Source organism: Corylus avellana, chromosome 8, assembly GCF_965113065.1.
Source record: "Corylus avellana chromosome 8, dhCorAvel1.hap1.2, whole genome shotgun sequence".
NCBI lineage: Eukaryota > Viridiplantae > Streptophyta > Magnoliopsida > Fagales > Betulaceae > Corylus > Corylus avellana.
The window spans coordinates 6,017,986-6,035,530 of record NC_142497.1 but is presented as its reverse complement, the minus strand read 5'-3'; the positions used below and the strand labels follow the sequence as shown (position 1 = coordinate 6,035,530).

The 17,545-nt window shown below is 36.4% G+C and overlaps 1 protein-coding gene across 1 annotated transcript; it reads left to right on the top strand.

The window, feature by feature from the left end:
* Nucleotides 1–1,765: 1,765 nt before the first annotated feature.
* Nucleotides 1,766–17,350, top strand: LOC132162806 (AP-2 complex subunit alpha-1). The gene is made up of 27 exons (XM_088518986.1): nucleotides 1,766–2,224; nucleotides 4,221–4,352; nucleotides 4,924–5,049; nucleotides 6,224–6,286; nucleotides 6,436–6,533; nucleotides 6,628–6,835; nucleotides 7,299–7,370; nucleotides 7,447–7,539; nucleotides 8,068–8,169; nucleotides 8,348–8,445; nucleotides 8,737–8,818; nucleotides 8,958–9,046; nucleotides 11,814–11,919; nucleotides 12,046–12,111; nucleotides 12,650–12,756; nucleotides 12,846–12,950; nucleotides 13,022–13,142; nucleotides 13,255–13,440; nucleotides 13,607–13,840; nucleotides 14,487–14,567; nucleotides 14,723–14,887; nucleotides 15,008–15,094; nucleotides 15,194–15,319; nucleotides 15,912–15,992; nucleotides 16,085–16,156; nucleotides 16,582–16,661; nucleotides 16,741–17,350. Exons 1-27 carry the CDS (start codon nucleotides 2,093–2,095, stop codon nucleotides 16,892–16,894), a joined length of 3,066 nt encoding a protein of 1,021 aa, XP_088375112.1. The 5' UTR covers nucleotides 1,766–2,092; the 3' UTR covers nucleotides 16,895–17,350.
* Nucleotides 17,351–17,545: the final 195 nt, after the last annotated feature.

The window sequence follows — 17,545 nt, the reverse complement described above, 5'->3', positions numbered from 1 at the left end:
GAAAAATAAAAACAGAAGATAAATTTGTTCCAGATTGGGTTTTAAAGTTTTGATAGGCCAAACCATATGACTCAACTGGACTGCAACTTTGGGCTAAGGCCCAAACCACTGGCTCACTATAATCTGCAATCATTTCTTGTAATCCTTCAACAGGAAAAATACAGGTGATGAAAGAAGCATTAGCCTCTCAACCCTTTCTGTTATATACGTTCAAGTAAGTTGTAATGTGAATTTTTATTGATTTAATCCCATTAAAATTTCATTGCGGACTATGGGGAATACGATCCACCCATTTCAAGTAAAGAGAAGTCGTTTTACGTTCAAAAATTTTTATTTTGCTGCATGAAACTGCATATATAATATCACGTCATTTAAAATTTAGGTGATGCTCGTTTTCATTTCACAAAGTCATCAATTTTTATTTTTTTTTTTCAATTATAATGGAATGTTGATATGTTTTCCAATTGAGGTTGTTTTTTCACCCATCAATGTTTTTCTTAAAGAAATATGAGAACATTATTATTAACAACTTACTGCTCACATATTCTTAAGGAAATCATAAAAAATTTTAATTTAGAATTATATCCGGCAACATTATGGTTTGGTCTTTGCAATCATGAGATGTCGAGGAAACCGGGTAAAAAAAAAGGGGCCTATGTTCTTATGCAAAATGGCATGAGAAGTATATTATATTAGCAATCTTTTAATTGTTCACATGCTATACATTTTAAAATCTTTGTTTCAAATTCTTTCCTTTTTTATAATTGGGTTTGAATTATTCTCCCCTCCCTTTTTATTTATTTATTATTTTTTATTCTCTCATTTATGTTTCAAAAATAACATAACCTTGAATAGGTTAATAAATATGATATGTGTTTGTCTTTTTGTATTTTAAGTTAAATATTTGTCACTAAATCCAAACTTGTTCATGAAAATAACATGAGTCCAGTTCCTTTCTTCAACCGTCCTACTTTATTACATAAAAATAAATCAATATTAGTTGATCGCGTGGTTATGCATAGCGAACGAACGCTCGCAAATAGTAAAAAAAGTTAAAGATTAGCCGTAGAAATCATAATAATGTGATCATTCATATCATTTCCTTGTGGGGAGAGTCTATTAGCGAGATACAACCTTAATCTTGTGTCATCTGTAAATGAAGTATGACCTTAACCAAACATGACGTCGAATTACGACACTGATCAGGTGCAACGCAAAATTACAGTTTATTGGCTATGTCGAACGGGTTAGTTATTATCTACGCTTCATTCTCGGTGTTCTTTTAGCAACTGTTGTGCTAACACTTTAACTTTTACGATTTGATTGAAGTTAATAGTTTGTAATTGTATTTGATCAACTCGACCCAAATCGTGAGCTCTCAGGCCCACATTCTCGACCTCAGTTTTGGCCGAGTAAATATTTAATATAGAAAAAAAAATGCAAAATTAGTTATTTTTACTTGATTTACAATTAGATTCATGTGTAATTTAAAAAATTTCCTTTCTTGTAATATTTTATAAAACAGAATTCTAAAGAAAATTATGGTAAGATCATACCAAAATCATAGGCGCGGTTTTTCAACAGCCTGGCAAAGAAAAAGAAAAAAGAAAAAAGAAAAAAAGAAAGAAATAGTGCAATGAAATAAAATATTGGCAACAGCATTGACGAAGGAAAAAAGAAAAGAAAAAGAAAAATAAGGAGATAAAAAAAGATTATTGGTCAGAGACAAAGCATTAGGTGGAAAAATGAAATGAATGCAATGTGATTTGGGCATATGGTAAATAAAAGTCGTCACCTGACCCTGCACTCCCCGACGGCTTTTCCAAATTTTCTCAGTCCACCTTCCCTCTCCCTCTCTCTCTCTCTCTCTCTCTAAAGAAAACTCATTCTCGGTGTAGATCAAAGGCATTTTGGTTTTGAATTTGGAGTGATCTTCGCGAAGATTGTTCTCTATTGTTGTCGCGGCGGTAGATCCAAACGCTGCCACGGCGAGAGAGGATCTAGGATTGGGGAGCTCAGGAGGAAACTCGCGGTTTCTCTTTCTCGCTGCGTCTGTGCGTGTGTGCGTGAGAGAAAGTGGATCTGAGCGGAGATGGCGTTGTCAGGCATGCGAGGGCTCTCGGTCTTCATCAGCGACATCCGCAATTGCCAGAACAAAGAGCAGGAGCGCCTCCGCGTCGACAAGGAGCTAGGCAACGTCCGCACGCGCTTCAAGAACGAGAAGGTTAGGGTTTCTGCGCGTTTGTTTTTGTGTTTTTACGTGTGCATTTGTATGTTCTGCTCGTTCTTTTCTTGAATTTTGAATCGGCTTCGTTTAGTTGCTTGGTGTTTTGATCGATTGGGTTAGGATTTGGGGATATTTGCGTGTTGGGATAGCGGTAAATGTCGTTAACGAAAAGACATTTTGGGGCAAGGTGTTTACTAAGCTAAGCATCATTCAGCTACATGGCAAACTTAGTAATTCTAGGTTTAATTTCTATTCTGGTTTAGTGATCAGCTGAATATAGAGAGTTTATTGATGCTCCCTTCTTTAATTATTTGAGTGGGGAGTGTTGGCATGAGCATGAGAGAGAACTTTTTGGTTTTCAGGCTTATTGAAATTTGTCTTTGGAATGGCTTGCTATTACGTGAGGCAATAGGGACATGAGATGTACCTGAATTGTGTGTGTCGTCCACCGGTCTTGTAAGATTAGATTTGGTGTGGTAAAAAAATCGAATAAGATGGGAAAATGCTTCCTATTATTTCAAAGTTAGGGGAACATGTGGGCTCAACGTTGCCTCCATGCCCTTGAATTTGCGTTAAAGGATGTGGGAAGGTAGATATTGTATATGGCCACTAGACTAATTTATGGAGGATGGGTCCTTTCTCCACCAAGGGTTTCACTAGCAAGGCTAAGGAAATTTTTTATATATGCCATAGATACAAGTCAAGTAAAAAATTAAGTCATGTATTGGAGCTTATGCTTGGATGGTGCTAAAACGTCTAAATATGGTTATGTGTCATTACACTGCAAAAGTTTGAAGGTATTCTTGAGGACTGATGATCCTGTTTAGGATAAAGTTAAGAGGGGCCCTATTGAACGAGTGAGCAGATAGATTTAGGACTTTTGTGGATACTACTTGAGGGATTAAATTTGAACAAATCTTGATCTTTTGTTTTCTTAGAAATTGTGGTTCACCTAAACTTGCTACCTTGGTTAATCCCCTGATGTTCATTCTTGGTTTCTGGGTAGCAGCTTCGCTGGGATTTTGTTAGATTTAGCTGTAGTGATTAAAGCATAAGGAGATAAGGGTCTTGTCAGATATTCATTCTTGTTTTTATTCCATTCTCATTAATTCTGGACGAAAAGTTTGGATGAAAAGAAAATAAGATTTCAAGCAATGAGGTGCTATGATATTGAATATCCTCAACATCCCAGGTGAAGGTGACTTGTCCACCTCCAGACCAGCTAGTCAGATTGTGATTATCAACAACAGTCAACTTTAGAAGTTATGTGCGAGTAGTTTTTTACATTAGCAGTTTTATGCAGACGCACATTCAAACCTTCTTGAATCTCTTTTATTCTGGTTGTGTCTGTGGTAGGTCACCAGCAAGGTGATTGAACTGCTTGCAAAATACATGATTACATCAATCATTTAGGAATTAGTCAAAAAGAAAGATGCCCATCTATATATATTTGCATGGTTGGACTGTGAATCTTCCTGGCCACTTAGATCATGCAATGCTGAGAAATTACTCTCCCCCGCAAATCGGACAAAAATAGAGGGGCAGGCGAGTTAAGTTTGTCAAAAGAATTGGTTAAATATCAGGATTGGGCGGTGAGACTGTGGTGCTACCTATATTTTTTGCGTCTAGTCTTGGACTAAATGGCATCTTCTCCCCCCCTCATAAATTAAGGGGGAAGGGTGGAATTTACAGGTTCAATTTCGTGAGGGTGCGTGAGTTGTATTTACCTATCAAGAAAAATCCTTTTGCACAACTGCTTCGGGTTAGTCTCTCAAAAACTTCTGCATCATTTGTGTTCTCTTTGTTTATTTGTTAATACCTTTTCAATTATGGTTCTCTTTATTACTTTGGTTGTTTGTTACTTTGAAAGTAGCTTTTCTATATTAATCTTCTTGGTCTGTTGCTGACTATTGACAAAACATTGAGAATATCTAATTTAGAGAAGTGAGCTATTGATTATGAAACTGTTTTTTTTTTTTTTTCCTTTCAACAGGGTTTATCACCGTATGAGAAGAAGAAATATGTTTGGAAAATGCTATACATTTACATGCTGGGTTATGATGTGGATTTTGGTCATATGGAAGCTGTTTCTTTAATATCTGCACCAAAGTATCCAGAAAAGCAGGTGAGTCCATCTTTGAGTATTAATTTTTTTTTTAAATAATCGAAATATCATTAAAAGTGTTAGTCGCCTCCAGGTACACAAGAAGTATATAAGAGAAAACACTTAGCTAGAAGGATTAATATTTTTAAATGACATGAACTCATTTTAGTTCTCTTTACATTCAATAAGAAAAAAAAAAAAATATTAGTTCTCTTTACATGTATTTGGTTTCTCATATAAGAATACAGCTCGTGTGTTATTGGGTGGTATAAGTTGAATAACTCAAAAGTAAGGGTATCAACTACATTTTCTATGCCAATTCTTAGAAATAATTCTACACATCTGAATATATGGAATATTTGGTATAGGACTTGGTACCCAAGGTTCATACTTAACAGCTGAAAACCATAATTTGGATTTGTATCTAGATGGCAATGTCATATTATTTAACTTGGGTACTCAAAAGACATATTTCTTATCTTGTAATGGTTTAATGCTTGATGCTATTCATATAGTGCCTTGTGCTCTTTGTTCAGAAGTAACTTCATTCTCAACTGTATGATTGATTTTATTGTGATAAAAATGGATGCAGGTTGGGTACATTGTAACGGCATGTTTGCTAAATGAGAACCATGATTTTTTGAGACTGGCAATAAATACTGTGCGCAATGATATTATTGGTCGCAATGAAACCTTCCAGTGTTTGGCATTGACTATGGTATGGCAATAGGAAAGCTGCTAAAATTTTAAGAGCTTAGTATTTATCTTTTTGTTTTATCTGTCAAAAGTAGCTCCTGTTTTACTTTATTGAGATGCTTTTGGAATTATCCTGCACTATAGCTCATGTTTTGATGCATATTTCAATCCTTTGCTTTACATGATGGCAACTATGGCCTTTACCATCAGTAGCTGAAGGGCTGTTAAGTACTGATGCTTTATATACAACAATACTCTTTACCTTTGTGTAGTTCCTTTTATTCCAAGATATCTGGTGTCCAATTTCACATGGGCAATATTTTATTTTAGAAGCAGTTTTATTGAGGTATGTGCTGTAGTCAGTGTATTATGAATGCAGTTTTATTGAGGTATGTGCTGTAGTCAGTGTATTATGAATGGGCAATACATCCATGCTTAAGTAGTGTTTTACTTAAGTTGTCTCGAAAGCTAGAGAGCTCCTTTTTAGGAAACAAGTCCATCTTGAACGATGGCATGGGGGTATGTGGTGTATAGTTTATTGGACAAGGCTGACTCTATCCTGATGTTTCATTCATGGATATTTACAAATAAAAAGTTGAGCATGATTCAGCGTCTTTAACCATGTGAGACTTAAACTTGTTGGAAGTTATTAATTATTTGTCACAGGGAAACAGTTGAGATCATGCCGTGATCTCCTGCACAGTTTTGATCTTCAGAATCTAAATTTTCCCTTTCAATTATCATGGGAGCATAATATTGCATTTACTTCTTATTGGGTAAAATCCTCTCAACTTTTGGATTTTTTTCGGAAGAATCCCTCCCAAGGAAAAGGCTAAAGAAATTTTCCATGCAAATGTGTATTTTTTTTTATCAAGTAAATGTGCAATTTGTTTCAACTCAATAGTTGTATTTGTTCATTCTCATATATATATATGTTCCCAATTCCATTCTAGGGACTTACTCCTGCATAAGCATAACCTCAAGAATGGCTAGGTTCATGGAAGGTTTGCTTAAATGTTTTCCATTGGCTAACATTGAAACAAGCATCCTTTTGCCTGGTTATTTGTTTGATAATTGGGTTGTTAACTTGTTGCTGCCAAAAAGTGTTCCTTCTTTTTCTTCTATACCATATCATGTCTTGTGCTATATATTCGAAGTTATTTCTCTTTTATGACCCCATGTCTTCATCTATGAAGGTTGGCAACATTGGTGGGAGAGAATTCGCTGAGTCGTTAGCACCTGATGTTCAAAAGTTGCTTGTAAGAGACATTTATTTATTTTTTATTTTATTTTATTTTATATATATATATATATATATATATATATATATATATATATATATATATATATATATATCTCAATTGGTGGTTATAGTAAAAGATTAATTTAACCAAGTCTGTTGATTTAGATCTCTAGCAGCTGCAGACCGCTTGTGAGGAAGAAAGCTGCACTCTGTCTGCTGCGCTTGTTTAGGAAAAATCCTGATGTTGTCAATGTAGATGGCTGGTATGTTTGAAGGTTCCTATTCTGTCAAAAGGCTGTTTTCATGAGATAGTTTTACTTGTGCTTATTCATTAGTCTCTTTTGCCATATGTCTTAGGGCGGATCGGATGGCACAGCTATTAGATGAACGTGATCTTGGTGTTTTGACATCTTCTATGAGCCTTCTTGTTGCTCTAGTATCAAATAACCATGAAGCATACTGGAGTTGTCTTCCAAAGTGCGTTAAAACATTAGAGCGGCTTGCTAGGAATCAGGATGTTCCACAAGAATACACTTACTATGGTATCCCATCTCCCTGGCTTCAGGTTTGTGTTCTTTTTTCCTCAATTTCTTTGTATGTAATCAATTCCAAATTAGTACAGGGTTTAGCAAGCATGGACCTTCTCTGTTTTTATGCAAATGAAACAAATCATTATTGCTTCTCTTTTATTAAAAAACTGCTTGCAATCTTAATCAACCATAGCAAGAAGAAAAAGAATGGCTTCTCCTCAAGTAAATATCATTAATTTTATATCATCAAGTGAAACTTTGTTTCTCAGCAAAACATAAAGAAATAAAGGTCTTTTCTACTGTATGAGTACAATTCATGAAAAACAAACTTTTACTCATTTAGAATGGAAATTTTCTTATTTTTTATACTGTATGGTATGGGATTTATGTTACCTATAATTAGTTTAACCCTTTGCGGGTGATTGACTGTTGGTGATTTGTAATAGGTTAATAATTAACAAATTCATATTAATGCTTGTTAGTTCTTGTTTTCCTCAGGTTAAGACAATGAGGGCCCTTCAGTATTTCCCAACTATTGAAGATCCAAATACCAGAAGATCATTGTTTGAGGTTCTTTCCTGAAGGGCATTATCTTTTCTCTTGTTACATTCTGTGCTTATATTGAACCTTGATTCGGTAATTTCAGGTCTTACAACGGATATTAATGGGGACTGATGTTGTTAAAAATGTAAATAAGAACAACGCATCACATGCTGTTCTTTTCGAAGCCCTTGCTCTTGTAAGTTCACAGCCCGAATAATGTTTTTAGTGTTTTGTTATTTTTAGAAAGGCTTATTGATTGTTTAATGTTTTTATTGTTAACAAGTCTATATGCACATTCATAGTTCATAGATACACACAAACTGTATATCTACACACAAACATATATATCTACACACACTCAGCCACGTGTGTGTGCGCACGGTGGGGACAATGTTACTGTGATGTGAGAGGATGAAACCTTTGGAACTCCAGTATTTATGAATTGTTTTTTCTGGAAGCAACGTACTTTGTGCATTTCTAGGGAGGAGGATTTTAGATTTGTTTCTTGAAACATTCGAGATGTATATGCATACATGCATCTATGTAGAGACATATGGAACTTTCATCTTTTTAATAGGTAAGAGCATGGTCGCTTTTGATTTCAGTAAGTGATGTTGCCTGGACAACATTATTCATCTACTTATTAGAACGAAGATAATTTTACTCTTTAAGTATATTTAGGGGCTCTCTTATTGTTTTTGCATGTTCTAATGCCCTATCTCAGGTCATGCATCTTGATGCTGAAAAAGAGATGATGTCTCAGTGTGTTGCCCTTCTTGGAAAATTTATTGCTGTGCGTGAACCAAATATTCGATATCTTGGTTTGGTAAGTTGTAGAAACTAGTTTTATCTCCCCCCCGCCGCCGCCCCCCCCCCCCCCCCCCCTCTTTTCTTTCTTATCTCAACCTATAGCATGTGAAGACTTACTATTTTAAGACACAGAAGGGTAAATTTAATTGTTATTTTGTAACTGCATGATTTGATGTTGCATTGCTCTGGTGCAGGAGAATATGACCCGGATGTTGTTGGTAACAGACGTGCAAGACATCATCAAAAGACATCAGGCTCAGATCATAACCTCGTTGAAGGATCCAGATATCAGGTTTAGCTTGTTCTGTTAAATTCTGAAAATGTTAGAACTCTTGATATTGCCACTTATTCATTTCCAGTGACAATCTTTTTTATGTGCTGGAGTTATGTTAACTCAAAGATAATATATGTTCTATTCTAGAGGATGCTAGCCTCCATCTAAAGGTAGGGAGGTTAGCATTCCCCAAATGTGTGTGTTTGTGTTGATGTGTACGTATCTATATATGTGTTTGCATGTATATTTGTATGTGTTTGTATATTCTTAAAATCCATTTTGCTAACTGAAATCATTATTTGCCCTCAGTATCCGTAGACGTGCTCTTGATTTGCTTTATGGTATGTGTGATGTTACAAACGCAAAGGACATAGTTGAAGAATTATTGCAGGTACACCAGTGCTGGATCTGGACTATTTATTTTTTATTATATTGACATAAAGATGTGTTTGAATCATTTTTTTTCCAACAGCTCAGATAGTTTCCATTTCAATCACAAAATAAACAAGGCATTTTCATTTGCTTTTCAGTATCTCAGTACAGCAGAATTCGCAATGCGTGAGGAATTGTCACTTAAAGCTGCTATTCTTGCAGAGAAGTTTGCCCCTGATCTATCATGGTAAGTGTGGTTCTTGTTTGCAATCCAGTGGGATTAGACCAAACTCTATTTGAAAGCAGGATATCCAGATTATTAACATACAGGCTAAAAAGATATCTGAAATAATAGGGCTTGTGTTTCTATTTTGTCATGCCACCTTGATCGGCATTAATTCAACTAAATGCCGATATCCAGATTATTAACATTCAGGTTAAAAGGATATATGAAATAACTAGGGCTTGTGTTTCTATTTTTTTGTGCCACCATGATTGGCATTAATTCAACTAATTGTGCCCAATGAGTCAATGACCGTTGATATTATAACTTTTTTTTTTTAATAAGTAATCAAAATATCATTGAAAAGCGAAAGGGCAACCCAGGTACACATGAAGTATTCAAGAGAAAAACCTAGCTAGAAGGAATATAAAAAGAACAAGAAAATCATGAAAACTAGCACATTAGGAAAGTCAATTGTCCCAAGGTAAAAAGTATTGAAGAACAAAACTTAAACTCCACCACCGTCCTCACGCGGCCCTCAAAATTTCTATCATTTCTTTCTCTCCAAACATACCACAAAAGACAAGAAGGCATCATTTTCCACACAATTGTACTTTGACTGCTACCATATAACCCCCTTCAACAAGCAAACAAGTCTACTACTCGTCTAGGCATAACCCAAGACAGCCCAACACGACTGAAGATAGTATTCCATAAAGCAAAAGCAACCTCACAATCACAATGGAGAAGAAAATGATCCACAGACTCGTGTCCCTCTTGCACATACAACACCAATCAATCACAATGATATATTGCTTCCTAAGGTTATTCATGGTAAGGATCTTCCGTAGAGCAACAGACCAGCAAAGAAAGTCAGCCGCTCTTAAGGGAGCCTTGTTCCGTCAAATACTCTTCCAAGGAAAACAAGGACATTGTAGAAGGATCTAACATCAAACAACTCTCTTTTAGAAGGGCCCAACAAAGCTTGTTTTTACCTCCCCGTTTCACCCTCAAGGAGTACAATAACTTGAAAAACGAAGCAATGACATCTACCTCTCAATCATGAGTCGCTCTAATAAAGCTTACGTTCCACCGAAAGGAATAACTAATAAGCTCCAATCGAACTGCTACGAAAGCATCTTTCACGCACGCAATATTGTATAAATCTAGAAAAGCTTCCTTAAGGGCTATCCCCCACATTGCATTACATGTCCTGTCAAAATCTAATTTTGGAGCCTTCTCTCACCTCAAATCTAATATGACTAGAAAACATTCCCAAACCCCTCCTTATATTCTTCCATAAGCCCACCCCGTCTGACCCGAGACGCTCGTTAGAACACCATTCACCAAACAAACTGCCAAATTTATAATCTACCACAACTTTCCGCCAAACCTCTCTCTCATGCATATAGTGCCATTGCCATTTACCCAAATGAGCACAATTGAACATCAAGTTCTGAACCTCCAACCCTTCCTAAGAAATTAGAGAACAAACCTTGGGCCAACTTATTAGGTGAAATTTGAACTCTTCCCCTAGCCTACCCCATAAGAAGTCTCAATGAAGATTCTATATGGTTTGCAACACCAGCAGGGAGAGGGAAAAGAGACATGAAATTCGTTGGCAAATTCGAAAGGGTGCTCTTGATAAGGGTTGCCCTACCATCGTTAGACAAGTACATCATTTTCCAACTAGCTAGCCGTCATTCTATCTTCTCAATAACAACGTCCCAAATAGACTTGGTCTTATAGGAGGCTCCCAACGGAAGACCAAGATACTTCAAAGGCAAAGACCTTGTAGCCCAAAATGCCCGCCAATCCATCCACACTATCAGCATTATTATCCACAAGAACCAATTCCGACTTAGTCAACCTTCAAACCGAAAACAACTTCAAAGCATAAAAATAAGGCTCATAGATAATGTAGGTGGTTAGGATTGACCCTATAAAAACCAAAATGTGATTCGCAAACAACGGGTGTGATAACCACACCAGAGTGTCTAGACCCCACAAAAATGCCTAATTAACAGTTGTAGAAACATTTTATTTAAAGCTTCCATAACGATAACAAACAGAAAAGGGGACAAAGGATATCCCTGTCTCAAACCACAAAGCTATTGAAGAATTTGGACGGATTACCATTCACCAAAACAGAAAAATGCACCGAAGAAATACAATGCAATGTCCACGAGTGCCTTTTCTCCTCGAATCTGCACCTCCTCAACAAATAAAGTAAGAACTTCCAATTGAAGTGATCATAAGCCTTCTCAATATCCAGTTTGTAGAGCACCCATGGCTCGCCAGATCTAATCCTGCTATCTAGACATTCATTAGCTATGAGCATAGAGTCAAGAATTTGTCTACCTCTAAGAAAAGCATTGTAGAGTGTCTTTAGGAGTCTGTGGATCTGTGAAAAGGGCAGTTTGATAGTTAAGATGGTTAACTGTTTGGTATCAAAACGCTTTTGTATGCTGGATAAATTAAATGTAGATGATGGGTTTTGGATTTTCTGCCTACAGAAATGGTGAGGCTAGGGCAGTCTATATCTTTCTCTCATTTGTATATTTTCTACATGCCCTTTTTGCCCTGATACCTGATGCAAATTGATGGGCTAATTTCTAATTAGCTTTCTGTTCTTTGTTTTGTATTTTCTGAGGATTAAAACTTTGGGGTTCTAGTTTGTGACTGAGGAGTGAATTTTATTATTTGATAATAAATAACTCTCTGAAGCATCCTGGGCATTTTCTTCTACTATATGCTGGGCGTTCAAATAAAGTTTTTTTATGTGATACAGGTATGTGGATGTGATTCTTCAATTGATTGATAAGGCTGGGGATTTTGTAAGCGATGACATATGGTTTCGTGTTGTGCAGTTTGTTACAAACAATGAAGACCTACAGGTGATTAAATGTTTATACATATGCTTTGTTACTTCCTGTTTCTTTTTTCTTTTTGATGAATTACCTGTTTCCAATAAAGGTTTTCATATTCCTATTGTTCAAATGAGATTTTATGCATTTGATCAGCCTTATGCGGCAGCAAAGGCGAGAGAGTATCTTGACAAGCCAGCTATACATGAGACAATGGTGAAGGTGTGTATCAATGGTTTCATGATTATTATTTTTGAACTAGAGATATTATTTTATTTTTCTGCTCTCTTTTATTCTTTGCCTCTGTAAGCACATCGGGTTGCTGATGTTCTATTAATGAAGAATGCTTTTTAAGTGTTTGCATGAGAGGCCATTGCCAACCTTGTTTAGTAATAATAAAAAGGAACCTATAAAAAAAGAAAAAAAAAAAAAATTGAGGAACCCAGAATTTGCATAGCAATACCACAATACTTATCATAGTTGCATGTCATGTTCCACAGATGAATCTGGTCAATTTTGTACTTGAATTTTCTGAGAGTTCCAGTTTCATATCATGTCAATGAAGCCTGTGAATGTTGATCGGTTCTTTTCCTTGTGTATGGTCATGTACCAAAGCCATATATTGATTGATCCACGTCAGGCACAAATAATTATTTAAATTATTTGCAAGTAAATCAAACATATCATGATACATCAAAAAATAACAATTTGATTAGGATAATTGTCTAAATTTATTTGATAATTGGCATGTGTTCAACAGGTCAGTGCATATCTCCTGGGAGAATTTGGCCACCTTTTGGCCAGACGGCCAGGGTGTAGTCCGAAGGAAATATTTAGCGTTATACATGAGAAGCTTCCTACTGTATCGTAAGGGCACTTAACCTTTACCCCTTGTCTTACTAAGTTGTGATTTTCATTTCTTCTAGTATATCTTAGGGTCAATTATTTATTTGCAGGTCTTCTACCATTCCTATTCTTCTCTCAACATATGCTAAGATTTTAATGCACACTCAACCCCCAGACCCAGAACTACAGAATCAGATTTGGGCAATTTTTAACAAGTGAGATTTTTACCTCTAAAATGCCACCAAATGATGTAGGCATTTTTAACACACTTTTTTCATTCTTGTAGATACGAGAGTTGCATTGATGCTGAGATACAACAACGAGCTGTTGAATATATTGCCTTGAGTAGAAAAGGTGCGGCTCTAATGGATATATTGGCTGAAATGCCCAAATTCCCTGAGCGACAGGTACTTCTGGTGCAGATTAGTTCAGTGGCAATATACTCAGTTTTGTATGTTCGGTTAAAGGGTTCACTAGAAGGTTTTTGGCACTAACTTTAATATTTCTTTTAAAATTTAGTCCGCATTGATCAAGAAGGCTGATACTGAAGTTGATACTGCGGAACAAAGTGCTTTAAAGTTGCGGGCCCAGCAGCAAACATCAAGTGCTCTGGTTGTAACTGATCAGCGTCCTGCGAATGGGACACCATTATCATCTGGCACTCAGCTTAGTGTAGTAAAGGTGCCCAGCATGAGCAGTACTGCAGTAAGTCCTTCCTTTTTTATCTTTTTCTTTTATTCGTTGTATGTGGTTTTTTCCTGAGCTCTAACATTGTTACCATATTCTCCTCGTTAATTTTGGAATCTTAGGATTGAATCTGCATTTGTTTTTTGTTTTAATTTGAAATTGATATATTTGATTATCTTGACAGGATCACAATTCAGCAGAGCAAGGATTGTCCCATGAGAATGGGACTTTGACTAAAGTAGATCCCCAACATCCAGCCGATCTCCTTGGTGATCTCTTGGGTCCACTGGCTATTGAAGGTCCTCCTAGTACGGAATTCCAGTCTCAACAAACTATAGTCTCTGGATTGAAAGATGTTCCAGATACAATTGAAGCCGCAGCCATTGTTCCTTTTGGAGAGCAGACAAATTCTGTTCAGGTACTACTTACTGTTATTATGAGACTCTGCATTGCTTACGAAGAGGTGGGTTGAATAAGATGTTTCATATGCAGTGAACCTCTGTAGGGTAAATGGGAATATTCATTATATTTAACATAGTCTGTTGAAGTCTAAACGAGCAGAGTATTGCATTGCTTATGCTTGATGCACTTAATTTTTTAGCTATCTTAAGCAAGCCTTATAATCAGCCAATCTTGGTTGAGCTCAAGTAGCTTGAACTTTTACCGAGTTAAAAGACATGTCAAGCATAGTAAAAGGTTGCTCAAGATTGTCTCATTTGCATTACGAAAGCTAGAGGCTTCTTGAGTCTGCCCTGATTGTGTCAAATGGAGCTAAGCTTGAGCAGCTCAACTTGTTTTGCTTCCCTAAAAATCTGAAGCTTCAATAAAAATTGTTTTCACATTTTCTCCAATCCTTTCCCACAACTTACTGATTGCCACGTAAGATGGACAAGTTCTGCAACAATAGACTTTGCTGCATGTCCCTGTTTATTGGCTTTTATATCTGGCTTTATCAAAATTAGAAAAACATGGTCTAGTCTCAGCTGTTATGTGCTGTAAGATAGTGATATTCATTGTGCTTAATCAAACTTTTAACCTGCTAATCCCATTATTCATTTTTGTAGCCAATAGGAAATATTGCTGAAAGGTTTCAGGCTTTGTGCTTGAAGGATAGTGGTGTTTTATATGAAGATCCTTACATCCAGGTTTTTTCTTTCCTCCAAATGTTCTTTCTTCATCTGTTATATATAATACCATAAGATACCTCCCATTGTAATATTTTGTGTTTACCTTTCAATTTTTCAAAAGGTTAAAGCTTTTACTAGGCTTATGGTAATTTTGTTGTTAAATATTACCTCAGATTGGCATTAAAGCAGAGTGGCGAGCACATCATGGGCGACTTGTTCTTTTCTTGGGAAACAAGAATACTTCTCCACTTGTTTCAGTTCAGGCTATAATATTGCCTCCATCCCATTTAAAAATGGAGCTCTCATTAGTACCAGAGACTATTCCTCCCAGGGCACAGGTGAAGACCGACTGTTGTTTTCGTAAAGGGTCACTGATTGTTGGTGTATATAGTGGGCACTCTTATCTTTTGTCCTTATTCATTAAATGTCCTTTACATTTTTAATATTTGGTTGTATAGGTGCAATGCCCACTTGAAATTGTGAATCTCCGCCCTAGTAGGGATGTAGCAGTCCTTGATTTCTCATACAAGTTTGGTAACAATATGGTACTTCTTATACCTGTAATTTATGTGTTTTTCTTCTGATAATTAACATGAAGCTAGGTTATATCTGTGACCTCGTGTATCTTTTTTGTCCTGTCATAGATCAATGTCAAGCTTCGCCTTCCTGCTGTCTTGAATAAATTTCTTCAGCCTATAACAGTGACAGCTGAAGAGTTTTTCCCTCAATGGAGATCACTTTCAGGACCACCTTTGAAGCTCCAAGAAGTGGTATGGTACATTTTGCTTTCTCTATAGCATTAGAGTAAATTTTCTTTACATGAAAAGTCCATTCTTTCTCTTTATATTTACTAACTGAACTTCAAGTAAAAGGATTACTTAACACTATTGCTCATAACTAATATGTGGTTATTAAATTAGAATATGTTTTTTTCCCCAGTGGTTAGAATTTCCCTTCATCAGCCAATTCTAATTGAAGGTGATTAGATGTTAGGTATTTTCACCATAACCTGCCTGTAAGGCAAAACAATAGCCTTATCATCTCATCGCTAGAGAGGGGGGAAAACTTTTTTTAGTATTTACCATTTTTCCATTTGTTGAATTGTTGGAGTTCTCTGTTACCATCCAATTGTAATTGGATAGTGATGAGATGTTGGGTATTTTTGCCATAACATGCCTTCTCACTGTTGACGAATAAAAGGGGGGGAAAACATGTTGTCATCGATTTATGGTCAATAAGTGGCATTGTTCTATTTGTTGCATGTTTACCAATCGCAGGTTGCAGTCTTATTTGTTTACCTTCTCTATTTAATCATATTGATTAACATCTAGATGCTCTCTTTTTTTGCTGTCAATTGCACAGGTCAGAGGCGTAAGACCAATGCCTCTTCTGGACATGGCAAATTTATTTAACAGTTTCCAGTTGATAGTTTGTCCAGGGCTTGTAAGTACTTGAAATAAAGAGAAAAATGTTTAATTTTTATTGGGAATCTGTCAGTTATATGAAGCTTTTCATTGTTTAATTCTCTGTTATAGGACCCAAATCCAAACAATCTTGTTGCAAGCACAACGTTCTATTCAGAAAGTACACGGGCCATGCTCTGCTTGGTAAGGCATATTCATCCAGTTTCAGCATTTATGACTGGATTTTTTCGTTATTGAATCTTACCTAGTCTGTAAGACTTGCAGTTCTTAACTAAATTTTGAAACCTTCTGGTCGATATTTGGGGAAATAACCGTGATACACACACACACACATACATGCTAAGTGGTATCCGAACATACAATGCACAAGTGAAGAAAATAATTCTGGCAAAGAAGAGACAGAACCCTTTTTTTTTTTTTTGAAGTAAACAAAATATTATTGAAAAGTACAAAAGGGGCAACCCAAGTACATAGGATTTATACAAGAGAAACACCTAATTAAAAAAGGAAAAAAAAAATGTTAAGATTTTTAGAATATAAAGTTAATGATGCGATAGAATTTGTGAAAGGTCACCGTTCTGACTGCCTTTTTCTTTGATGATACTCAGGTTAGAATTGAAACGGATCCAGCAGACAGAACCCAGTTGCGTATGACAGTTGCTTCAGGGGAGCCCGCGTTAACATTTGAGTATGTTAGAATTGACAGTTGTGTAAGTTTTAGTTTTATTGTACCTTTGGTGGAATTTTCTGATGGGTTGATATTGCAGGTTGAAGGAGTTCATGAAAGAACAATTAGTTAATATTCCTACAGCCTCCCATGCTCCTACAGCAGCACCGCCTGCGCCAGCAGTACCTCAACCAACGAGTCCAGCAGCAGCAGCATTGACAGATCCTGGGGCTATGCTGGCTGGTTTACTGTGACAGAGTGAAGGTGAGTGATGTGTGAGGATTTGTTCATTATACGCTTGTAAACCTGATTTATACAGCTGGGCCCACCCATATGTCCCTCAAGTTAAAATTGTGGATAAAAAGAAACCAAGATGCAAGGGCTGGCGGAATTAAAGGGGTGAGCTAATTTGGTAGTCGGCTTAGTGGTTTGAGTGGGAATTTCCAGGGGTTGGTCGGGATTTTCAGATTCTTTCTGCACAATGTAATTGTGCCTTGGGTGAGATTTTTCTCTTTTGGGGTGAGGGTTTTTTCTTTTCTTTATTATTCATCATTTTTCCCCTTCCCAGTTTCACTGGATTGGTTTCTGTAGCATAATATTTGACCCATGTAAGATATTGCATGAAGTAGAACCAGTTGTAATAGTTTGCATTCGTTTGTTAATCGATATAGTAATATTTTCAATAAGAGCATATTTATTGGACGATACAACGGCGTTGTGATTTTTTTTTTCCATTTTTCATTGCGTTTTGTTGTCATTGTGCTGCAAGTGATCAAATACAGAGATAAGACCTCGATGAACATGGCTCACCTACGAGGAGAGAAATCCTCGAGCTACCAAATGCTGCGTCAGGCAGCATATTAATTACCAGAGGAAAAGAATCAATCTATACCCACACTCATTTT